Here is a 24,698-nt window from a genome sequence, read left to right on the forward strand (position 1 = left end):
CCGCGGGACTACACACAGCGAGTCCGCAGGAGTTAGACGTAGAGGGAGGGCCTTGCGGGCAGCTCTGGCTTACGTAAGGCACGCAAGGCACGCTTTTACATTCAGCTAGCACGACTAACGCTTTCTCCATCACCTTCTGAAGCCTCGCCAATGAAAAATCAGTAAAGAGAGGCGGCGGGGCAGCGCCGAAGTCGGGAGGACCCGGGTTCAAATCCAGCCTCAGACACTTAACGCCTAACCTGGCCAAGTCACTTAACCCCAGCTGCCTCAGGGGAAAAAAAAAGGGCCTCCCGATACCGAGTGTTGCTGTTCTGTAAATGCTAAAGGTCATCTATCGGATCCAGAGAAAGGACGAGCAGGAGAACAGCCTTAGAACGTGGAATGTCAGAGCTGGAGGGGAACTTAGAGCAGAGAATGTCAAGGAGGGGGAGGGGACAGGCTTAAAACGCAAAATGTGGGGCCGCTAGGGGGCGCAGTGGATACCGCGGCAGCCCTGAAGTCAGGAGGACCCGGGTTCAAATCTGGCCTCAGACACTTAACACGTCCTGGCTGCTTGACCCTGGGCAAGTCACTTAACCCCAATTATCTCAGCAAAATAAAATAATAAACTTGAGCCATAGGGTAAAAGTGACTTTTCTTCTGGAAAAAAAAGATTGACATCTTCTGTTTTTCAGTTCCATCAATTCCTTTTCCTCTGAGGGAAAAGACCTGAGAGACTATTCCATTTTACAGATGAGGAAATTGAGGTTGTATGATTTGCCCAAGGGAGTCCATTACAAGTTGTAAGCATCAGAAAATAGGAGGAAAAAAAAAAAAAGATTATTTTAGCGAAAACTAGCCGATAAGGGAATTGGATCCCACCTTATAATAGTGCTCCCTATGTCTGTTAAAAAAAAAAAAAAGAAGTGGTGGGAGGCATTTTCACAGTAAAGAGACACTCCTAAAGTAACAAGAGGAAGGGGAGTGCAGGGAAATGTTTACTGATCAACTCTGGGAAAACAAACACAGGGTTCTTTTCAGTTTCATTTGTATTCTAAACATTTTCTCCATTACTTTTTAAATTTCAACAATCAATAAAATAAAGTCTTGATTTGTAGCTTTTGCTACAAAATGAGTATCTGAATACCTAATGAGTAAATGCTCATGTTGAGAAGTTATCAGTTCTCTTGAGCTGTTATTAGTCCCAATTATAGGTAGCAAGTAACAAGGTAGAATTTGCACTCAGGTCCCCAGGCTCCAAATCCATTCGATTTTTCTCAAGAAGCATTTATGAGAGTAGCTAGGTAGTGCAGTGGATAGAGCACCAGCCCTGAAATCAAGAAGACCTGAGCTTAAATCTGGTCTCAGACACTTAAGACTTCCTAGATGTGTGACCCTGGGCAAGTCACTTAACCCTAATTGTCTCAGGGGAAGGAAAAAAAAAGAACAAGCAGCAGCATTTACAACACATCTTCCTAAATCAGATGATAAATAAGCATCCTTTCCCTGGATAAAGGTGGTGGACTAGAGGTGCAGAATGGGGCACGCATTATTAGATATTACCAATATGTCCATTGGTTTGGCTTTAGTGGACTTTCTTGTTACAAGTGATAAGCCTTTTTGGAAAGGTGAGGAGGAAGTCAGTGTGAATGAACAGTGAACTTAACAAAAAAAAAAAAAAAAGCATTCTTTCTAATGAACCATGCGCTGGGTAGCCCAGTGGGTAGAACCCGGGCGTTGGAGTCCTGCTCGGTAGGTGGCTTGATCGGTCAAAGGCGGCGACCCCTACCAGTTTGTAAGAAATCCTGAAGCTTTCATTCCGGTTACAAAGCCTTTGCAAACAAATCTGGGTGAGGTCGGCTTTGTTTCAGACTTTCCTAGTATGAAAATAGGAGGAGCCACAGGCAAAGTTTGGAGGGCCTGGGTGGCTCTCAGAGCGTAGCCAGTGAGATGCCTTTGAGAAGCTTAGAGCTCAACAAAATCTGACTTACAAAACTCCCATTGTAGATGGGATGGGGAGATGGACTGGGAAAGACTGAGGCTAAAACTGCTCCTGACTGGGGAGATTCAAAAATTCCCAAACTCTAGAGTCCTGTTCTCTCTAAGAAGTTATCTATAAGCATTTATTAAGCCCCTATTGTGTATCAGACATTGGGCTAAATGCTGGAGATGCAAGGGAAGGCAGTTCTTACCTCCAAGTAGCTCAGTAAGCTACTAATGAGGGAGACGTAAGTAATTAGGTATTAATTAGATACTAATTAATGTATAACATACATACAGAGGAGATGGGAGGTAATAGAAGGGAAGAGAGTTGGGAAAATGAGCCAATTACTGGAATTCAAGTTCAACCCCAGCTGTTCCACACTCAGGAGATTCTAGGAATAATCCATCCCAACCCCTGCCTCTAGCAAAGACCATTCTGAGCAGAGTGGATTTTCTATTTAAAAAAAAAAAAAAAGACATTTCCTAGCTGTGTGACCCTGGGCAAGTCACTTAATCCCAATTGCCTCAACAAAAAAAAAAAAAAAAAAAAAAGGGAGAGAGAAGAAAAAAAAAAAGATGGATTCCATCCATTCCCTCAACAGCCAAATCCAGAGACTGACCCCTGTCAGTCTCCCCAGTGTAGAAATGTGAGCCCATTTCTTTTGTCCAGTCTTTAGAAGTGGAGCAGACCCAAGTATGGTCTTCCTTCCCATGATGCTAGAAGTTGCCTCTTGGGCCAAAGAAGCAAGGTGATAGTTGTATTGTGGCAAGAGCCTTGGATTAGAAGTCAAAGAACCCAAGTTCTAATCCAATTTGTTTACTGTGTAGTAATAATAGAACTAGTCACTTCCATTTGAAATTCCACTTTTGTCTCTAAAAGGCGGGTGTTCAGTCAATCAATGAGCATTCATTCCCACAGCCCCTTTCTGATTGGATCATTCCCATGATTCCTGCCTATTGCCAGTGGGACAGAATTCAAACTCTTCTTGACTTTGCTCAGCCGACTAGAGTTAGGCTTTCCAAGATTATTTACTCACTCTCCTCCTTCGTGAACCACATATTTTAGTCACACTAGCCAACTGTTTCTAGTGTGTGGATCATCTCCCACCTACATGGCTTTGCATAAACTGTCTCCCACAGCTGGAACCTACTCCTTCCTTCCCTCACTCTTCAAATCACTGCCTCCCCTTTTCCTTTTAAGATCCCTCCTGAAGTCAGGAGAACCCTGGAGTTCAAATCCAGCCTCAAACGCTTCCTAACTGTGTGACCCTGCATCTGTTTATAAAGTGAGCTGGGGAAGCGGTAAAGCCTTTTAGTATCTCTGGCAAGAAACTCCCAAAAGGGGTCACAGAGACTCAGATGTGTTTGAAATGATTATACATTTTTAAAATAATTACAAATTAGCATAGATCTACCAGCATCTAGTTTATTTTGCGTTTGAGAAAACTGAAGAAGTGCCATTTTTTACCCAAGGTCACCCAAGTATCAAATAGTGGGCCACAGATTGAAATCAACATCCCCTGAGCCATATCCGGCATAATTTCTGTTGCCTCATGATGTCCCTTCCCCTACTTCAACTCGCCATTACGTTAGTTTAAAAGTCTGGTATACCATAGGCGCTTAATACATGCTGGTTGACTTGACTTGTATTTATTAATTAGGTTCAGAGATGTAGAGTTGGAAGGAACTCTAGAGGTCAAGTTCAACTCTTTATTTTAGAGATAACAGGCTGGAAAAGTGATTTTGCCCAATATCACCCAGGTCCGTTAGGAAGGACGAGAACTTGAACTGAGTCTTCCAATTCCAAATGAAGCACTACTCTCAAAGGCAGAGGATTCCTTGGACATCCTTTGCCATAGTGTGCCTTATGGTAGTCTTCAGAGCTATGTTATGTACAGATTTTTTATGGTATATCATAATTAGCCCATTCTACTTACTTGGACAACTAATGTTAGCACAGTTTCCCCTTAAGTCTGTGTCTCTGAACTTTGCCTTTCCCCAAGTCCTGGTCTCCTGGCCCAGACAGAATGAAGTGAATCCCTCACTTACGTAGCCATCCTTCAATTGGAGATGGCTTTCGTGCATCCCTCCATGGGAGCTCCTGAGGTGACATTAGTTCTTTGTCTTGTCTTCAGTTATCTTCAGTTAGCCTCATCATCTTCCTCTCCCTCCTCCAATTATCTCCAGTATCTCAGGGTGCTTTTATATTCTTAAAAAAAGGCAGCTAGTGACAGCACCGATCTTAGAGCACTGGGCCTGGAATTGGGGAGAACTGGGTTCAAATGTAGCCTCAGACATCATCTGTGACCCTGAGCTAGTCACAGCTCCGATTGCTTCAAAAACAAAAAGATTGACTCCCCCAAAGCTTTTGTTTATGTGGGTTACAGATTTATCAATATTTACCAAACTAGGAGTTAAAATGTCTTTTTTTTTTTTTTTTTTTTTTTAACCTCATGGCCACCCTGAAAAGGTCTCGGGGACCCCCAGGCCCTACTTGGAGAACTGGTGCTCTAGCTCGGCTGCAACGTGCTGGCCCAGAATCATGTTTGACGGCCCTGATGGTTTGAACACCTCACTTCCTTTAATGCAGGCTAAGAGAGCTGTCATATCAGATTGTTGATTCATTATAAACTCTAGTGCAAACATCCATCCCTCTTCCCACTTCACTCCTCCCTCCCATCCGGCCGCCCAAACAACACTTCGGGAGCAGAGATCTAATCGTGTATCTCCCCTGCTCCAGAGGGTTCCGTGACTCCCAGCCGCCTCGAAGATAAAATACAAATTCTGTTTGGTATTTAAAATCCTTCACTATCTGGATGTAGTCTCTCTCTCCAGCTTAAAAACGCCGCTATCACAGTGGCCTGAGAAGCAAAGTGGATATGCAGTTGGTAAAGACCTAAATCCAAATCCTGCCCGAGATGGGCAAGTCTTTGCTCTCTGCACCTCAGTTTATCCATCTGTAAAATGGGGATAATAACAGATCAAACCCGATCACTATGGCCAAGGGCCATATAATAGCTATCATTCACATGCACTCACATGCATATCTCAAAGTAAGGGACCCAATATATGACTTGTGACATTTGATCTCCAAACTCCATTTAAAGCTGGCTTCCATTGTCCCTTTCTACAGGAAGTACTTGATTCTCACACTCCTGGCTCCCTGGCAGCTTACTCCATCTCTCGTGTGTGTTCATTTCCCATATCCAGTAGAATAAAAAGCTCTAGAAGGCAGACACTAATTAATCAGCAGGTGCTGTCAATTGAATTGAACCTGTACTCCATTAAGACCCCCAGATCTTTTTTATTTTTGTTTTGGAGTGGGGAAGGAGAAAGCCTGATATGATCTCATCCTGTACTTGTGACATATGATCCTCCCCTTAGTTCAGCCACCTTTGCTGCTCCTGACCACTCACATCTCCCCCCCCCTGGAGGGGGCCGGTCTCCTCATGGGCTCATAGGGAGCCCTCACCCCACCCTTCGCCTGCTCTGGGAGCCCTGGACTGAAGAAGGCCAGAGAGGTCAGATTTCTGTAAGAAAAGTCAGTATATTTAGGGTTTGCTTTATAAAAGTTACTATAATACAATGGTACATAGTATTGAATTCACAAAAATATGAACAAGTATTTACAGCAAGATGCACCCACAACAGAAACATTTCTCTTCAAAAACAGGTGACGTACAGAGGGCGGGGTCTAGATGCACAAAATGGCCCAAAAACTCAACTGCCTTTTTTTTTTTTTTAAAGGGGGGGAGAGAGGGGGAAAGAAAACCAAAAGAAAGAAAAAGAAAACCTCGAGGCAGAAATCTTCAAAGCAAAGAATTTCTCAAATCAAATCCAACTAAAAAACAACTGCATTTTCTTAGTTATTGCAAACCGTCTCCTCACCTCTGACGGAGGAGCCCTCCCATGCTCTCACCCGGGAAACAACTTGCTGAAAGGGAAGTGAGGGGTCTGGGGGAGGGGTCCCATCTAAAGCATCTTCTGCCCTCCCCTTTCTCCCTTAGTGCTTGTCCCAATCTGAAGTCTGGGAGAGAACCATCTCTTGTGGGAGTTGGGGATCCAAAACTTGCTTAAATAGACCCTTCTCCATACTGTACATGTCTTCCTTCTGTGAAATAAATATATATATTCTTTTTTTTTTTCCTCTCTTGCACATTTAAGTTGGCAGACAAGGCCTGAATCCAAAATGAAAAGGAAAGGCCTTGGGCTGGCCTGCATTTTCCCCTCCATTTCGATGATGCTAATTTTGTCTAATTGGACACTCACTCACTCGCTCACTCACGCACGCACAAGCACGCGCACACACACACACACACACACAAAGAACCAAAAAAAAAAAAAAAAATCCAAACAAAACAAAAACCCCAAAGCCCCAAACAAAACCAAACCCAAGTTCTTTTGTACAGAATTTACACAGTAAGAAGCTTGACACAAGCTGAGAGAGAGATGCTAGCGGCTCCTCGCGTGAGCTGGGGCTTCAGCAGGCGGCTCGGAGGGAAAGCTGTCATCTTGCTAAAAACGAGTCCAAATTATAATAAGTTCCTTTTTTTTTTTTTCATAAAGTATTTACAAGCTCACTTTTTTTTTTTTGTTTTTTTTTTCCCTGTTGTTGGGTTTATCGGGGCTTTTCCCCCCCTAAGTACAAAGAAATCCTCAAAAAAAAAATTTTTTTTTTTTCCCACGTGTTTCTACAAGAAACAATGTTCCCAAGAGAAGGTCACCCCAGTGGTCTCTGTACAGATGATGCGTTGATTTTGAACTCCAAAATGCTTGTGGCTTTTTTTTATGTGTCCTTTTAGTCCTTCCTGTTCTATACACAAAAAGCGTTGAAATGAATCTTACAAGTTTTGGGGGGTGAAGGGGACGGGGACACACCTACTGAAAGCTACTGGAGACTTCTGTCCAACCTTTAAAAAATCATTTTCTTTTTCCTTCCTCAGGGGAGAAAATGAAACTCTTTGCATTTTTTTTTTTTTCAATATAAATATTTTCAAGATGGGTTCCCCGTCTCTCCCTGGTCCACCCTGGGGACAGACAGGGAAGCGGACAGGCTAGCGGTAAGTAGGATAGATGGACGGACTGACGGACGGATGGACAGAGTGAGGTGAGGGAAGCCCAATGGTGTCCCTGGGCCCAGGGATCCCAGCAGAGAGCAGATGAAAGTTTTGAGGCGTCTCTTCTGAAAGAGAAACACCGATCCTAAAAGACAACCCGTAATGGCAGAGAAAGGAAGAAGAGCTACGGGAGCGGGGCAGAGGGTAGGAAGCACGTTAGCCTGGGGGAGTAGCCCTCCGGCCTCTTCTCCCCTGGGTTTCCATCCGGCCTCCCAGGGAAGGGTCCGGCCCGGGCGAGCCAAGCACTGCCCAGCCCCTTCCCCGGGCTCTTGGGGAATAAACTACACAGCACCTAAAGGGCCCTGCCCTGGCGGCTGGCTATCTGGGGGCGGGCCGTGGCTCGGGTGAGGGCTTGGTGCCCTTCCTCACCCTGACCGCTCGCTCTCGCCCCCTTCTTGCTGGCATCTGAATGAGAAAGTAAACATTTGAGAGAACCAGGCGTGCCCCCTGCTAACTCCCAGGGGCGGCCATGGGCCGGAGGTGGAGGCGAGGGCAAGGAACATGGTCTCCGAAGGTGGCCCCCGCGCCCAGCTCTGGCCCACTGCCCGACCTTTACATAGCACCTGCCCGGCTCCCCAGCACCAGGGAAGGAAGACAGATTGAGAAAGAAAGAGGAAGGGGGAGAAAGCCAAGCAGACCAGCCCCTCCCCAGCCTCCCAAGAATAGCTGCAGGTCCCCAGCTCGGACCTAGTGCGGGAGAGGAGGATGGAGCGGGCACTGAAGGCCATCCCAGCAGATGGAGGAGCAGCGGGGAGAAGAGGAGAGGGCTTGGGGTGGGGAAAGAAAAAGGAAAAGATATTCAGGTGGGGAGCGGGCAGGAGACTGACCGCTGGCTCCCTAAGACTGAGGCGGAGAGCATCTAGGGTCCTGAGAAGCGAAGGCTGCAGGGCATCCCCATCAGGGCCTAACCACCAAGGGCCTCCTAGGCAAACCTGAGCAGACGCCCTCGGAGGGGAGCCCGCGGCCTCGCCCCTCTCCCTGCTCCCTCCTACGGCATCCCCAGGTTCACCTAGGCCTGAAAGGCAGGGCAGGGTCTAAGAAACATCGGTGGGGGGGAAGAGAAGGGAAGGCTCCCAAAATATACAGCGAGGGACGGGGAGCCAACAGCTACTGTCTTGGCGCCCAAGCCTCCCCCTAAATCCCTGTTCCTCCTCCTCCTCCAAACTCTACCCTCATCTCTCTTCCAAAAAGCATAATATTTCTCCCTCCATCTCTGGCTCCACATTTGAATGGTGAAAAACTGTCTTTATCCTTGTTTTTTTGAGGAGGAGGAAAAAAAATGTAGCAGCATTTGTGGGAGAGGGGATATGTCTGTGTAAAAACTCTTAAAAAAATCATTAAAAAATCAGAGAGAGAGAGAGGGAGCAACTTTTCCCACAAGTAGGAGGAAGAGGAGGAGAAGGGGAGGAGGTAGAGAGGAAGCTTCAGGAAGGCGGGTAGTGTCGGGCTGGCCACGAGCCGGGCCTGGGGAAAGGGACAGCACCTGAGGGTGGGCTGGGGAGAGCCGGGCGCGGAGGAGCTTGGACCCGAGGCGTCTCGCTGGATTGGGCGGGGCTGACGGGAGCTTCCATCTTTTCCCTTTCTCCCTTTTTTGGCAAAGCGCGCCCAGCTCCCTGGCGTCCTAGTTGAGAGTCCCCCGGCAGTTTTCCGAGCCACACAGACAGGGGATCTTGACATCCTCGATGGGGAATTTGTAATCGTAGGTGATTTCTTCATTGACGTTGATATGTTGCTTGGAGTAGATGACGATCTTCTTCTGGGACTCCACGGTGATGACCTTGGCGTAGCAGTTTGGCTGTGGGGTGGAGAGGCCCGGGGCAGAGGGTTATCAGAACCCCGGGGGGACCCCAGGGCCACCCTGCTGATTTAAAACTGATGAGGGAACTGAGGCACAGAAGGGGATGATTTAAATGGGGGTCTCTGTCTGGCTTTTCAAGGAGAACTTAGGTGGTTCGAGGGAACCCCCCCCCCCCAACTCCCAGCTCAATTCTGTTCTAAAACCTCGTCTGGGGGGCTGACTGATGGGATGGCCTCCGACCCCAGCCACTTACATTACAGCTGTGGTTGATGAACCTGGCAAAGTTGCCACACTTTGTAGCGTCGATGATTGTGTCGTGGTCGACCCGGAACATGTAGCTGCTCCCAATGCCCTCGTCCTCGTAACGCTTCTCCCGCATGTCGGCGATGACCTGGTGGGGATGGAGGGAAGGTCAAGGGAAGTAGAGGCGGCCGACCCCCAGAGCCGACCCCCGCCGTCCGCCCACCCCCCCCGGGAGGGGCCCGTGGCTGCCGCCGGCTCCTACCTGCCGGATGTTCTGCCCCACGTACTCGATGACCATTTCGTCAGCTGCAATGGGCTCCATGGCAAAAAGGCCCCAGTCATGGATGTGGCTCTTGCAGAATTTCAGCTTCTTCTTCCGGAACTGGGCAGAAGAGCAGAAGTGGAGTCATTTAGGGTAAGGAGAACCCAAGGTCCTTGGGGGAAGGGATGATTTCACTTTTTTGTCTTTGCTCCGCCCAGTGTCCAGGATAGTGTCTGGCACACAGCAGGTGCTTAATAAATGGGCTTGTGATCTATCTGGACAGTAAAAGCTTGTTGGACATCAGGAGGTAAGAGCTAGTAGAGAACTGAGCAGGAGCCACAACCATACTGAGGGGCAGCTGGATGGTACAGTGGACAGACCATTGACCCTGGAGTCAGGAGGACCCGAGTTCAAATTCAATCTCAGACACTTCATACGTCCTAGTTGTGTGAACCTGGGCAAGTCATTTAACCTCAACTGCCTCAGCAAAAATAATAGGGAAACGGAGGTGCAGAGAACCATTCACTGAACATGGCAACAAAAGCTCATTATCTATACGATGTTTCTGATATAGAAGATTGTAGATGGTGTTTACAAAGCTGGACCACAAGTATAACTTGTAAGAATTATACTCTGTACATAAACTGCGGGTGAGCCACTAATTTCATCTATAAAATGGGGATAATCAGAGTATCGACTGCAGAGGGTGGATGGGAGGCTAAAATGAGAACAAATCACACGCGTTCTATTGGTGCCGTGAAGATATACAGAGCAGCCTCTGAAGTAAGGGATCCCAGTCCAATTGTTCCCATTTTACAGATGAGAAAGCTGAGGTTCACAGAGTGCAACAGTCTGGAGCTAGGATTTCAGAACTCCAATCCCTCATTCTTAGAGCATTAAGTTCCTTCTATGGCAGGAGTTATATTGTTTTTCAGTCATTCAGCTGTATCTGTATCTGATCTTTGTGACGCATGGACCATAGCACGCCAATCCTGTCCATGGTTTTTTTGTTTTAGCTGAGGCAATTGGGGTTCAGTGACTTGCCCAGGCTCACACAGCTAGGAAGTGTTCAGTGTCTGACGCCAGATTTGAACACAGGTCCTCCTGACTTCAGGGCTGGTACAGTGGATGCTACTCAATCCACTGCCCCACCTCGCTCCCTCCCCCCTCCCCCCTCCCCCCTGTGGGGTTTTCTTGCCAAAGATACTAGAGTGGTTTGCCATTTCCTTCTCCAACTTATTTTACAGATGAGGAAACTGAGGCATACAAGATTAAACGGTTTCTTTGTGACCTTATTTGGGTTTTTTTGGCAAAGATACCAGAATGGTTTGCCATTTACTTTTCCAGCTCATTTTACAGATGAGGAAACTGAGGCACACAGAGTAAAGTCACATAGCCTTGAGTCACATAGCTAGTTAAGTGTGTGAGGCTGTATTGGAACTCTGATCTGACTCTAGGCCCTCGAGCTCTATCTCCTGGGCCATCCAGCCACTTCCAGTGATTATACAGGACCACATACGTGATTTACCATAGCACACAACTGGGGAGCACGTAAGTGCGGGTGATCTGTCTGAGACTAAGGAGTTTTGTTCCAGTTCATACAGGGGAAGAGAGTTGATGGAAGCTCCACCTCTGAGGGGGAAGGTGGTGGTGGGGGGGGGGGTCTCGCCACTAAACTTGGCCATGCAAGACTATGGCCACAACTCTGGCCTAAGAAGGTGAAGAAGGCCTGCTCCAATCTCCTCTACAACTTACTCAGCTGCTTTATACAAGAGAGAGCCTCAGGCCTCGGCCCCCATTGCCCAGGGCTCAGCAAGGGGTTAAAGATCCCAGCCACCGTCACCACAGGCCAATGACAGGCTCCTTGGTAGCTGTGGCTTGTCGTCCTGGACTTCCGCCCTCACTTCTCTAAGTCTCTTATCTCAAGTCCAGGAAGGGCCTGCCTACCTAGATCCACTGGCCAGACCGGGCTGGAGACGCTGAAAGCTCCCCCAATCTGGCTCCCACCAGCCTTTCGAGGCTGCCAGCTTCTATTTCCAGGCCTTTGCCCAGGCTGTGCCCCGTGCCCGGGAACGCCATCCCTCCCCATCACTGCCCACTCCCATGCACATCCTATCCGAGGCCGTTTTGGATTGCAGCACTCTCCTTCCTGAAATTACTTTGTATATAATTTGCACTGAAGCATTTGCTTATAGGTTATACTCCTCAGTAGGCTGTATCTTGTATTTCTCTGCATAGACATTGTATCTCCTTGTCCACATGTCCTATTCGGTCCCTACTGCCTTCATGCTGCCCTAATACATAAGCTCTTTGAGGACTGGGTCCCTTCATTCTTGCCTTGGAATCCCCGGGGTCTGGCCCACAGTAGGTGTTCAACAGAGAGAAGTGAGCTCTTGTTCAGTTCAGTCAGACTGTGCTAGGACAGACCGGAATCTGTTCTCCAGAGCTCACCCCGGGCACGATTATAGGGACAGTGTTACAATGAGAGCAAAGTTCAGTGGATAGAGCTGCGGGCCTAGAACCAGGCCCCGAGATCTTCCTGAGTTCAAATCTGTCTCTGGAACCAAAGAAACCTCAAACAGGATCATAAAGAGTCAGACATGACTGGAAAAAGCCGCAACAGTGAAAATAAAATTATAAACAGGCAGGTCATTGCTCGAGAGGCATTTGGGGGGAGAAAGGTGCCATCTACAAGCTCACGTGTGCTGCTATTAAACGCGGCATTTCTAGGAAAAGGGACTAATGAGCTCACGGGAAGGTGGGTATTTTCTCAGCCATTTATCATCTTTAATAAAGTTTGCCTCGAGGCCTAGGGTTAATTAACTTGCCTGGAATTACATAACCTGTAAAAGGCAGAGGAAGAAGGACTTTTATCCAGGTTTTCCAGCCCCCACGCCTATCACACTCCAAGGCTACTCTTCGGAAAAACAGGCAATTGTAGTTAAGCGGGGTGCTGCTAAGGGACTTGGCTAAATCTAGGGTTCCTCAGGACCCTGACCTTGAAGCCGCAGCTGAGGAAAGAAACTAGGAAACAACAAGGAGGTGTGTTCATACGATCCTAAATATAGTGACTTCTGGGGCCATCTAGTCCCCTCCCCTCCCCGTTTTACAGTCCTGCCTACGGACTCTAGCAGAGCCCCCGAGCTGAACTGCTGGGAGTCCACAGTCCAGAGGCTTTGGAAGCAATCTACTAAAACCCCTGCATAAAGACGAGCCAGATCGCCGCCATGTCTGCCCAGGAAGGGCTAACCCAGGCAGGTGGCATCCTGGGGAAGACAGTGCCGGGAGGAACTCCCACGTTTACTTGGCAACATTGTAGCCTCCGAGTCTGTAAGTGGGAAAGGTCCTTTGGCTAGCCCGGAGTGAGGGGGGAAGGGCTGGGGGTACCCGTTATAAGGAGGGAACAACTGAGCACTCAGAGAGCCAGGATCGGAGGCTGGCTTGGCGGACAAAAGCGCTCGGCCACCTCGGGAAGGGCTGCTGGGCTTCCGGGCCGGCCGAGGAGCCGCTAACCCAGGCGGAGCCGCTAACCGAGGTGGAGCCGCTAACCGAGGCAGAGCCGCAGGCCTGGATGGGGAAACATTGTGGCCTGGGGGAGAGCAACTGTTGCAGGGCAAATGCGAGCATCATAGGAAGGGCGTCTGGCAGCAATGGGCCGTTTATGAGGAGCTGGTTGGATGGCTAGGAGATGCCCGATCAGCTACAGCAGACTCCTATTATTTAAATGAAGGGCAGGCTGGGGGACAAGGAAGGAGGGGGAAGGACACTGGCCCCAGAGGAGCCTCTCGGGTCAAGACCTTGCTCGGGGTGGATGCTACCATCCAACAGCCCCCCGGGCCAAGATTCCTACCCTGAAGCTCCGTGATCATGAAGATCAGAGAATGTGAACCAGGAGGACGATGACATTCGGATCCTTTCTAACCCTGTCTTTTATGCTAAGCATTTAAAACTATGATTTTGAGAAGGAATCAATAGGTTTTAGCAGGCTAAGCCAAAGGGGGCCAGGACACTGAAAAAGGTTCCTGAACTAGAAGAACCCCTGAAAAATCACGGGGGGGAGGGGATGCAAAAAAGGGACATAAATGGGGAGAAGAGAATTATGGGACCCTTCCTCTCCAGCTGAAGGACCAGACAGGGCAGAGTAAAGGACAGGGTAAAGATGCTGGGGTCCAGCTAGAAGGGGAAATGCACAGCGGGGGCTACCAGAACTGCACCTCATTACAGGTCTTCAAAGAAAAGTTGGATAACCACTTGTTCAGGTATCACTAACCTAGAAATCTGGTGAGACCAAGTTTGCCAGAGGGCTCGCTCTTATACATTTTCCTTGTAGACAGGGGGATTGGCTTTGGGCAGCAGCTGGCCTAAACCTAAAGATGGATCCTCCAAATGTTTTAGAAAATAAGTTGAAGGGGCAGCTAGATGGTACAATGGAGGGAGCACCAGCCCTGAGGTCAGGAGGACCTGAGTTCAAATCTGGCCTCAGACACTTAACACTTCCTAGCTGTGTGACCCTGGGTAAGTCGCTTAATCCCCATTGCCTGAGCAAAAAAAAAAAAAGAAAAAGAAAGAAAGAAATTGAGAAGCTATGGATGCTATTTAGGTTGAGCTAGCCAAGCATCTTAGGTGCAGACAAAACTCCTTGGAGCAGTCACAAACAAGACTTGCTGGACAATCGGCAAAAGGGGGCTGCCCCCCAATCTAGAAGGGGATCAGTTAGCATAATCCCAAGCATCGTGGTTACAAGCTGCCGGTACTCAGACTGGGCAGGAGCAAGGCTCAGTTTGGGGTATCCCTATGAGACAAGAAGGAAAATAGGTATCTGAGCCCATTGTTAGAGAGACATCTGGAGAGAGGCAAGGCAGAAGTGATAGCGATGATACCCTGAGGGGAGGGGAGGGGAGGACAGATGCAGGTACCATTTCAAAATGTGACCGACTATTATTGGGAAAAGGGTTTTTTAAACCAGGTTGTATTTTGTGAGCTTTCCCCCCCACGGCTGATGGGTAGGGGGACAAAGGCTACATTTATTATTTCCCATTCAGGGAAATTAACCGAGGTGTCCCATACTTTATTGTTGAGCCTGAAGCCAGGACAGAGGAGGGGGTCCTAGAACAACTCAGAGCTACTAGAGAATGGAGAGGTTTTACTTTAACCTTAGTCCTTCCTACCTGGGACAGTCTGTGTCAATATGTATCCTAAGGGCCTTCCCAATGCTGACACTCCACGTTCTGAGATCCCTTTCAGCAATGACATTTCTATGTTCTAACCTTCTCCAGCTCGGACATTCTACAATCTCAACTTTCTCCCAGCACATCGTCTACATTCTGTATTCTCCCCTCGCCCTGACACTCCACATTCTAAGTTTTCCCCTACTCTGATATTCCATGTTCTAAGTTATCCCCCAGACTGGACATTCTATTTTCTAAGTTTCCTCCAGTTCAATTGTTCCACGTACTAGCCCTGCCAACCCTTGTTCTAAGTTCTCTTCCAGCTCTGGCAGTTCATATTCTAAGTTCTCTTCCAGCTGATAGTCCATGTTCTAAATTCTTCCAGCTCTGACAGTCCATGTTCTAAGTTCTCTTCCAGTTCTCACAGTCCACGTTCTAAGTTCTCTTCCAGCACTGCCATTGCACATTCTAAATTCTCTCCTAGCTCTGACAATCCACGTTCTAGGTTCTCTTCCAGTTCTGATACTCTGATGTTCTAAGTTCTCTTCCAGTTCTGACAGCCCATGTTCTAAGTTCTCTCTGAGTTCTGACATTCCATATTCTAAGTTCTCCCCCAGTTCTGACAGTTCAGGTTCTAAGTTTTCCAATTCTGACATTTCTTGTTCTAAGTTCTTTCCCAATTCTGACATTCCACATTCTAAGTTCTCCCCCAGCTCTGACAGTTCACATTCTACGTTCTCTTCCAATTCTGAGATTTCATGTTCTAAGTTCTCTCCCAGCTCTAACATTCCACGTTTTTAGTTCTTCTTCAGCTCTCACATTCCATGTACTAAGTTCTCTTCCAACTTTCACAGTCTATGTTCAAAGGTCCCTTCCAGCTCTCAAAATAGGTATTCTAGGCTGACATTCCACGTTCTAAGATCTCTTTCAGTTCTGACAATTCCACGTTCTAAGTTCTCTTCCAGCTCTGCCATTGCACATTCTAAACTTCCAGCTAAGAGTCTACATTCTAAATTGTCCCCCAGCTCTGATAGTCTATGTTCTAAGTTCTTTTCCAACTCTGACATTCCACATTCTAAGTTCTCTTCCAGTTCTGACATTCCACATTCCAAGTTCTCCACCAGCTCTGACATTCTGTGTGTCCCATTCTTTCTTCTTTACACACTGAGGACCCCAGGAGCTTCCTAAGTGATGAGAGGAGAATGAAGCTGCCCCAATGGGAGAGGGAGACAGAGGTTCCCGTGCTTCTACCTTTAATTGGTTGAACTTGAGCAGGTCGCTGTCACAACTTCCCGTGAAGGAGGAGAGAAGGCGCCGCTGTTCTGAGCGGCGCTCAGAGCCTGCCCGGGTGGAGGCGTGTGGCTGAGCAGGGATGCTCATGCCCTGGAGCGAGGAGAGAGAAAAGAACAAATCGAGCACACGCTAGAAACGAACCCTGATGGTCCTGCTAGAAACAAACATCATAAGCATATAAGCATGTTAGAGGTACTGAAAGATCTGTAAAAAATGTTAATGGTCCTACTAGAAACCTTGAAAAGTCTGCTAGAAACAAACACTGATAAGCAAGTGAAAAGTCCTGATGGGTCTGCTAGAAACTCTGATGGTCCTACTAGAAATCCTGAAAGGTCCACTAGAAACAAACACTGATAAGCATGTAAAAAGTCCTGATGGGTCTGCTAGAAACCCTGATGGTCCTACTAGAAATCCTGATGGTTCTCCTAGAAACCTTGAAAGGTCTGCTAGAAACACTGATAAGCATGTTAAAAAAAAGTCCTGATGGGTCTGCTAGACACCCTGATGGTTCTTGTAGAAACCCTGAGGTCCCTACTAGAAATCCTGATGATTCTCGTAGAAACCTTGAAAGGTCTGCTAGAAACAAAAACTGATAATCATGTAAAAGTCCCAATGGGTCTGCTAGAAACCGTGGCAGGCCCACCGCATGAGTTGGGAGGCAAAAGGTTCACATTTTCAAGCGTCCCGTGTCCCTGAAGCAGCGGGGCTCAGAAGGGAGGAGGGCAAAAGGAATCCCCTACTACTACTGGGGCCAATCTGGCAGCGCTGGCTCACCTGGGTGTCTGCTGGGGGCTCCTCGGCAAAGGCGCGGCTGTTGTTGAGGTATTTTAGTTTATCTTTCTTGTCAATCTTGTAGTAACCCTCGCTGCGGGCACAGCCGGTTACATGCTCCCGAATGCCATCCTCTCGCTTTTTCTTCTTGGGAGTAGAGAAGCTGGTGGGTGGGGACAGGTCAAGGGCCAGACACAAGAACACAAAAGGAGCCCCTGGACACACTAAGGATTTCACCCCAGTCCCCACTCTAGGACCAAGATCTTTCTACACCTGGCCCTGGCACCATATATTCAATACAGAGACGGTCTAATTCTTAACTGTTCTACCAATACGTACTACCTTAGTAGAGCAGTGGATAAATTGCTAAGTCTAGACTCTGAGTTTAAATCCAGCCTGAGACAGTTATGTGATCCTGAACAAGTCACTTAACCACTGCCTGCCTCAGTTTCCTCAACTGTAAAATGCAAATAATGGCACCTAGACTCTCACAGAGCACCTGGGAGGATCGAAATGGATGTTAATACGCTTTGCCAACCTGAAAAAGCACTATATATATATATATATAACTGCTACCTGTTGTTGCTGCTCAGAGGTGACCAGAATCTCAGGGGTCACCTAATCCAATCTTTCATTCAGGAACAGGAGACTGAGGCGCACAAGGAGACCGTGTGATTTTGGATCACGGAGAGAGTATCAGAAAGGGAAAACTGACTCAACTAATCTAAATCTTCCCATCTCATAGATGAGGCTCCTTAGGGGATTTGCTCAGTAAAGACACGAAGGGGCCAGGCTCTACTTCAGACCTACATTCCCTGACTCCAAAGCTGCCGTGTTTTCCCACCAAAACTTCCTGGGCCCCAGGGAGCTCAAGAGCAGGGACTCCTGGAGCCACTTTTGGGTAGCCCTGATGCTTGGCGCAGTGCCGGGCACCCAGGGGGAAAGGGGCAGATGGAGGATATAAGGATGGTAGACCCAAAGCGTGTCGTTGAGCCAGTCCATGCCGTTGTCCTGCTGGAGGAGCCGATCGTAGGTGACGCACAGGAACCGGATGTCCTCCTCGTCGATCCCCCCGTTCCAGATGTCGTACAGGATGGTCATCTCCTCAAACTCGGAGCGGGCCCGGAAGAGGGGCCGCTGGGGGGACGAGAAGTCCGGGGAAGGCGGGGGCAGAAGGGGCACGACCATATCTTCGTGCCGCTTCTTTGGAGGCCGGCGCCAAGGCAGCTTGGGCTTGCTGAAGCCGCTCCCGTCACCGGCCTCCACTTCTTCCTCGGGCCCACGGTTGGGGGGAGGGGGCTCCTCCAGCCACTGATTCTCAAGCTCTTTGAAAGGGAGCTTGGTGGGCTCATCGGGCGGGGGTGGGGGTGGCGGCGGAGGTGGGAGTGGGGGAGGGAGGCCCCCGTCGTTCCTAAAGTCCAGCGTCACGACTCGGGGGTCTGGCGCCCCGTGGAAGGAGGCAGCGGCAGGGGGCTGCCCTGCCAGCAGCAGCAGCTTGGGGCCCGCTGCCTCAGGAGGCAAGGTGGCGAGCCTTCCTGGAGGCACGTCCAGGGTCAGCACAGCTGGTGGGGAACGTTTGGGCCTTCCGGGCTTCCTCTTGGTGGGCGGAGGGCATGGGGTCGGCAGGGAAGAGGCCAGAGGCAGGGCCAGGGGCAAGGTCAAGGGCAGAGGTAGCAAGGTGGAGGATCGGGGGAGCAATGGACCCGGGGGGAGGGGTAGCGGGACCGGCAGAGGGACCGGCACTGAAAGGGGCACGGGGAGAGAGACGGGCAGGGGGAAGCCGGTTTCCAGGGGGCTGGAAGAAACTGGAGCACCGGGCCCTGGCCGATCATCCCCAGGGAGCTTCTTGCCAGGTGGAAGGGAGCAGACAGACAGAGGCAGGGGCCCCACGGCCTCGGGAAAAGGTGGGCGGAAGTAAAGTTGGGGCGCGAGGGATGCCCCCGCCCTGACCCGGGAGTTGAGACGGTGAAAGGGGCTGTGGGGACCTGGGGACTGAGGGCCGGGTGTTGGCGTGAGGGGCGCCATGCCCGGTGTCGGGCTTTCCTGTGCTCTGGGCCAGGGGGTCCCGCCCGGGTGTTGGGGCGGGCAGGGCTTTCCAGAAGAGGCAGGGCCTGGAGGGGCCCAGGGGAACAGAGGTGCGCCAAGGGGCTTGGCCCAGGGGGGACCACTTTGGGGCCGAGGGTGGGGCGCCCCCCCCCAGAGGGAAGCTGGGGGAGGTAAGTCTGGGGGAGGCTGGGCTGGGGGTCGCGAGGCATCAAAGAATTTCCCTTTTTGCGGTTCCGCTTTTAAATGGTGGGGCGGGGGGGGGCGGGGGTGGTGGGGGGGGCTAGGGGCGGGGGGGAGGAGAGAGAGGGCTGCGGGGCGTAGAGAAAAAGGGGGAGGGAGGGGAAGGGGGTGGTGGGGAGGGGGGAGAGGGGAAGGGGGGCATGGGGCTCCCTTTTTTTGGGGCCTTTGGGTGATTGGAAGTGGGGGATGCAAACAAATATTGTTTTGTTTATGCGAGGAGTTGGGCCCGAAGTGATTGATTTTTGCAAAGGTGGAGGGTTGGGGTGTTTTGGTTGGGGAAGAGGGATGGGGGGGGGGGGGGCTTTGGATAAGGGGGGTTTGGAGGTTGGGGGGTGGGGGGTGGTGGAGATTTTTTCTTGGGGAGTTTGGGTGTTTGATGATTTGCTTTTGGAAACTGGGAAGGGAGTTTAGGGATGTCCCATTTCTTTCTTTTTTTTTCCCCATGGTAGTTATTTTGGTTTTAGGTGGTTCCCTATTTTAGCATTGTTTCTTTTTCTTTCCTTCCTTTCTTTTTCCTTTCCCTTTTCCTTGCCTTAATGGATTTTAAATTGAAGAATTTTTTTGGGAACCAGTTTTTGGAGACCATGTCCCCATTCGGGAGGAGAAGTAGGGGTGAATGAGGGGGGAAGAGGAGAAAAAGGGCAAAAGTTTAAGGAAGCCAGAAGGGAGCCCAAGATGAATTCCTGTAGTTTTTTTTGGAGAAAAAGAGGGCCCTTAGGGGGGCGCCGGGGGGAGGGTGATGGGGGTCCTGAGGGGCCGCCGGTGGTCCTTTCCCTAGGGGAATTGGAGGGGGTTTTTGGGTTTGTTCCCGTGGGGTGATTCTGTTGGGTTTGGAGGGGGAGGGGGTTTTGGACAAAGATGGGAAGGACCCAGGGAAAGGGGGGTGGGAAGGGGGGCGGCAAAGGGTGGGAGGAGGGAGAAGGGCCTTTTAGCTGGTTTGGGGACCTGGGGCGGCCGGAAAGGTCCCGCTGTTTGGTTGGGGGTTTTGGGAAAGTGACAGAATGGGGTGGGAAGGGGGGGTGGGGGTTTTGGGGGGTGGGGGGGGATGAGGAGGAGGTTGTTAGTTGGTGGGAAAGATGGGAAATATTTAGAGTAGTTTTTTAAACCTTGGTTCCTTTTATTTTCTTTCCTTTCTTCCGAAATCCTCCTTCCTTCCTTCTTCGGGTGGGGCAGGGGAAAAGGAAATGGGGTAGGCCGAGATGGTTGGTATGGGGGGTTCCCGGAAAGGGTGTTGTTTTTTGGTTTTGGGAATGTGGGGAAAGGGATTAAAAAGGGCTTTTTAAATTTTGTTTTTAAGGTTTTTCAGTTTTTAAATACTAGAGGCCTTTTACTTGAGGCTTGTTTTGGGAGATTTATGGGTTCAGCCCCCGCCCTGGATTTGGGGGGGAATCGGGCTTAGCCCCAAGATGTGAGGAGGGGGGGTGTTTAGGCCCCCCTGCCCTGGAAGGGGCCCTCCCACCTGCTGGTTTGTCTATTGCCCACTTTATATAATGACATTAGATTTTGAAGGGGGAATCATATTTTGAAAAGGGAATGAGGGAGAAGCGATGGTGGTTTGGGATGGGCCCAGAATTTTGAGGGGGCCAGAATGGGGTTTTGTGAACGTGTTTTGGGCCCCCGGACCCGTGGCTTGGAGGTGGGTTTAGAGGGCGAAGGCCTGGGGCGGGGATTTTTGCCGAGCATTAGGGGTACCCAAAGGTGGGGGGAGGGAGTGACCCCACCCTTGTCAAGGGGTTTGGTAGTTTGTTTCCCTTTCCCTTTGGGCCAGGGAAAAGCAAGGGGGCGGGGAGGGGGCGAAGAGGGGCGCCTTCCTTTCCCCTCCCCTCCCCTGCGTCCAGCCCAGGGGGGCCGGGCCGCCTCCGGATGCTGACCCCATCCGGGTCCTTCTTGGAGAGGTGGAGGGTTGGGGCCCATGTCCCCCTTCCCTTTGACCTGGGGGAGGGGAGAAGGACGGGGTCAGGGGGCCCTTGGGGAGGGGTGGCCCTGAGAGAGAATACCCACCTTCATCCTCCTGGGCCCACCGAGGTGGAAAATCCTTTGGTCTCCCTGAGGTGGGTCTGGCCCTTCCTCTTTACCTGCAGAAAGTTGGTTGGAGGAACCCTGGGAGGCTGGGGGTCCAGGGGGAAGAGGGGGGGGCCCCTCTGCCCCCCATGTCTGTGTCACCAGGGAGGCCGTGGGCCCCGGACTCAGACAGGATGGCGGGGGTCCCGTGCCCTCAGCGCCAGCTGCGCAGCCCCTCTCCCTGCCCCGTGTCTGTGGGTGGAGATGTCCCTGTGGCTGCGTCCCCAGGGAGGCCGTGGGCCCTGGACTCAGACCGGACAGTGAGGGTCCCGCGCCCTCGGCGCCAGGCGCGGGGGTCTCACCTTGAAGGAGGGCAGCCGGATGGCGCCGCGGAGGCCGATGCCCAGCCCCATGCCCTCGTAGCCGAGCCCCTCGCCCTTGCTCCAGTTCTCCAGCAGGCAGGAGGTGAGGCCCGTTTTGGGCCCCCCTCCCCCCTTTGTCCGGACTTCACGGGCCGGGGGCGGGAAGGGCGGGCCGGCCGGGGCCGGGGAAGCCCTGGTTGGGGGCTGGGGAACGTCCCGTGACACCTACCTGCTGTGGACCCCATCACTTCCTTCTCGGGGACCATCTGCAAAAGGAAGGGGCCCAAAACTGGCTGGGCCTGTCCCCCAACTCGTTCCCCGGGCGGGCTGCTCCGAGCCCCTGCCCTGCCTGCACACAAGTCGCCCCCGGGGCCACAGGCATTCCTTGGGGGGCCCCGAACCCTGGCCTCGCTCCTCCCACCCCCCGAGGAGCTCCCCGGGCGAGGCTGACCCCGACCAGTCCTTGCTCCGAGGATCGGTTACAGGGGTCCCAGGGTGATGGACCCCCGGGGTCAGGGGGCCCGAACCCCACCCCCGCCTCTGTGACCCCGACAGCAACAGCTGCTGCTATTACTCAGTCAGCACTTAAGCACGTCCGGTTCACCCAGAACTTAGGGGCTGACACGGCCACGACAACCGGCTGCGAGACGGGCGTGTTACCCCCATTTTACAGAAGAGGAAACGGAGACTCACACTTGCCCAGGCACAGAGCCAGCAGGGGTCGAGGCAGGATTCTAACTTGGGTCTTCCCGGGTCCAAATGCAGGGGACTCTAGCTCACTCCCCACCCCAGACTGACCCCCCCGCCCCGGTCTATGTGGTCAATAGCACGTGGGCCCCTCGAAGGCAAGGACGGCCCTGGCCCAGATTTCACCGAAGGTTCCTGGCCCCCAGACTCCCCCGGGCCGCCCCCGCCGCGCCCTCACCTTGGCCATCCGCTCCTTCTTGTCCCACCACTCGTCGAAGGCCCGGAAGGCCACCACCTCCACCATCTTGCGGTTCAGGTCGCGCTTCATGATGGCCTTGAGCTCCTTGACGATCACCAGCAGGACGCCGTCCACCGTGGCCTTGTGGGGGTCCTCCTTCTTGGGCATGTAGCCCGGCGGGGGCACCGAGGGGTCGAACTTGGGCAGCGGCGGCCACTGCTGGCCCCGGCCCACGGCGGCGCCCACCGAGAAGGGCCGGTAGGGGGGCAGGTTCACGAACTGCATGCCGCTGCCCATGAAGGGCGGGTACTGGCCCGCCCTGGCCCGACCGGGCTGAGCACCGCCGCATCTGGAAGGACATGGGCATCCCGCCCACGGCCCCCAGCCGTTTACTGGTCCACCGCACTGGGGAACATGCCCGGGGGGAGGGGGGCAGCGGGGCAGGATGGGGCGGGGCATTAAAAAGGGCGGGTGGGGGCGGATACCCGGGTGGTGGGGGGCGGGGGGGCGGCGGGAAAGGGGCGGGTAGGGGAACTTTTGGGAGGGGCGGTGGGTAGGGGGGAAGGGGGCGAGAAGGGTCGAGAGGCCGGGCGGTGCCGAGGGAGAACATTCCGGGTTGGGGCCGGGGGGGAAGTTCCCGGGAGCCCAGCCCCCGAGGAGCACCCCGGGAGGGAGAGGGGCCCCAGCCCCTGGGGACCCCGGGGGCCGCCAGGTGGGCCCCATTTGCCCCTAGGGTTTGGGGTTTGTTAAGGGCCTTTTGGGGGTGGGGGGGGGGGAAGGGGGGCCTCTCCCGGGCCTCAGGAAAAGTGGTGGGGGAGGTTGGGGGGGGTCAGAGGGCAGAGGGGGGGTGATCCCGGAGGAGAAGTCAGGAGGCGGAAGAGGGAGGGGAAGGTCTGGGTGGGGAAAAAACGAGGAGGTCGGGGATCAACCGGGCCCCGGAGTTTAATTCAGCCGAGTTAAAGTTTGGTCAGCCCGTAATAGGGGGGAGGGGTGGGGTGAGGGGTTGATCTGAATGGGTTCCTGAGGAGGGGGGAGGGGTGTTTCCCCCCAGATTGGGGGTTCCCTTTGAGGTCCCCAAACCCTCCGCCGGGAGGGGGGGCTGTTTGTGCTTGGGGGGAATTTAGGGAAACCCCGGGGGGGGTTTCCCTGAGCCTTTGGGGCTCTCCTCGGGTCCAGATCTGTGTTCTGTTATGGGATGGCGAATTAAGGGGGCCTCCTGCCCAATGCTCCCGTGTGGGAGAGCACAGAAGTCTGGCCCGGGACACGGGGAGGGAAGGAAAGGCAGCCCGGGCTCCCTCCCTCACCCCGCTGGGGCGACGGCCCAGGGCTCCGTGTCATGCAAATGGGGGCGCCTCTTAAACAAGGAGCTCTCCCCTCCCTTCCGTCTCTAGAAGGGATCTAGGGGAGGCTGGAGATTAGGAAGGGAATTCTTATAGATCCTCTCAGGGAGAGAGATTCTGTCCCTTTGTTTGCGTCGTGCTCTGAGGCCTGCAAAGCGCTCTACAAAGTGCCCATTGTACAGGTGAGAAAACCGAGGTCAGACTGAACTAGGCTACCCTGATGTCTCCCACAGTGGGGACGGGTGGGGAAACGCCCCACCCCCACCCCCCACTCGGGCCCCGGGAGCTGCGGCCCCCAGTGTCCGACGCCGGGGCGCGCGGCAGGAAGGAGATCTGCCCGGTTATTTAAAGCCTCGTTTGTAGCCAGAGCCGCACCGGGGAGAGTGGGAAGGAGTGTGAGTAAATACGTCTCTCACACACTCACACTCGCACCGCCCCACCCCCCGGCAAGATCTGCCCCCAGGGGGCAAGGACTGGGGGGGTCCCCGCTCCCCCCTCCCCGCCCAGACCCCACCCCCCGCAGGTCCCTGAAGGCCCGGCCTCCCGACACTGCCTCGGAAGTCCTCGGGGCTGCCCAGGCTCAGGCGCAGCTGCCAAGTCCCCTCCTCGGGGGCGCCCCCACCGGTCCCCAGGCCCCCCGACCCCCAGCCAAAGCCAATCGGAAGGCGGCTCCCGGGTGTCCGAGCGCGGGCCGAAGGTGGGCGCCCCGGCCCCCAGACACGCACACAGGGGAGGCTCCCCCACCCACAGGGGGCTCAGGTGCAGCCTTTTAATTGGGTTTTGGAACGGGGCACCTGGCGTCAGACGGGCGGGTGGGGAGCGGGGGAATCCTGCTGCCTCCTGGGGGGCCCATCTCCCCGCCCCCATCTACCTACGGGCAGGTTCTCAGACAGCTCCCCAGGCTTCCTCCCTCCCCAGCTGCTCCTCCTGTCCTCCAATTGCTTCACTCAAAAAGCCTCAGTTGCATCATCTGTGAAATGGGGTCAGTGACGATCCCGTCCTGAGATCAATAAGCCCTTGGCTGTGGAAATCCTACGGATCCCACTCTGTCCCAGGGGGATGATCCAGGGGAGCACGGGAAGGTCGGCCCCAGGGAAGCACCCCACAAACCAGCCCCTGTCCCTGGGACCCACTGGGCGGGAGCCCGGAACCGGAGAAAGTAGGAACAGG

General features: G+C 52.6%; 1 protein-coding gene across 1 annotated transcript in view; it reads right to left on the reverse strand.

Annotated features, from left to right (window-relative positions):
• Positions 1 to 5,489: 5,489 nt before the first annotated feature.
• Positions 5,490 to 24,698, reverse strand: part of SETD1B (SET domain containing 1B, histone lysine methyltransferase) — a 30,840-nt gene continuing 11,631 nt past the window's right edge. Inside the window, 12 exon segments of the mRNA XM_031948508.1 lie at positions 5,490 to 8,874; positions 9,131 to 9,268; positions 9,383 to 9,502; positions 15,802 to 15,933; positions 16,618 to 16,784; positions 17,577 to 18,725; positions 20,772 to 20,832; positions 20,922 to 20,975; positions 21,264 to 21,406; positions 21,493 to 21,529; positions 22,189 to 22,501; positions 22,503 to 22,593. Of these exon segments, the coding sequence (XP_031804368.1) occupies positions 8,701 to 8,874; positions 9,131 to 9,268; positions 9,383 to 9,502; positions 15,802 to 15,933; positions 16,618 to 16,784; positions 17,577 to 18,725; positions 20,772 to 20,832; positions 20,922 to 20,975; positions 21,264 to 21,406; positions 21,493 to 21,529; positions 22,189 to 22,501; positions 22,503 to 22,593 (2,579 nt within the window). The 3' untranslated portion in view covers positions 5,490 to 8,700.

Source organism: Sarcophilus harrisii, chromosome 1 (genome assembly GCF_902635505.1).
Source record: "Sarcophilus harrisii chromosome 1, mSarHar1.11, whole genome shotgun sequence".
In the NCBI taxonomy this organism is placed as follows: Eukaryota; Metazoa; Chordata; class Mammalia; order Dasyuromorphia; family Dasyuridae; genus Sarcophilus; species Sarcophilus harrisii.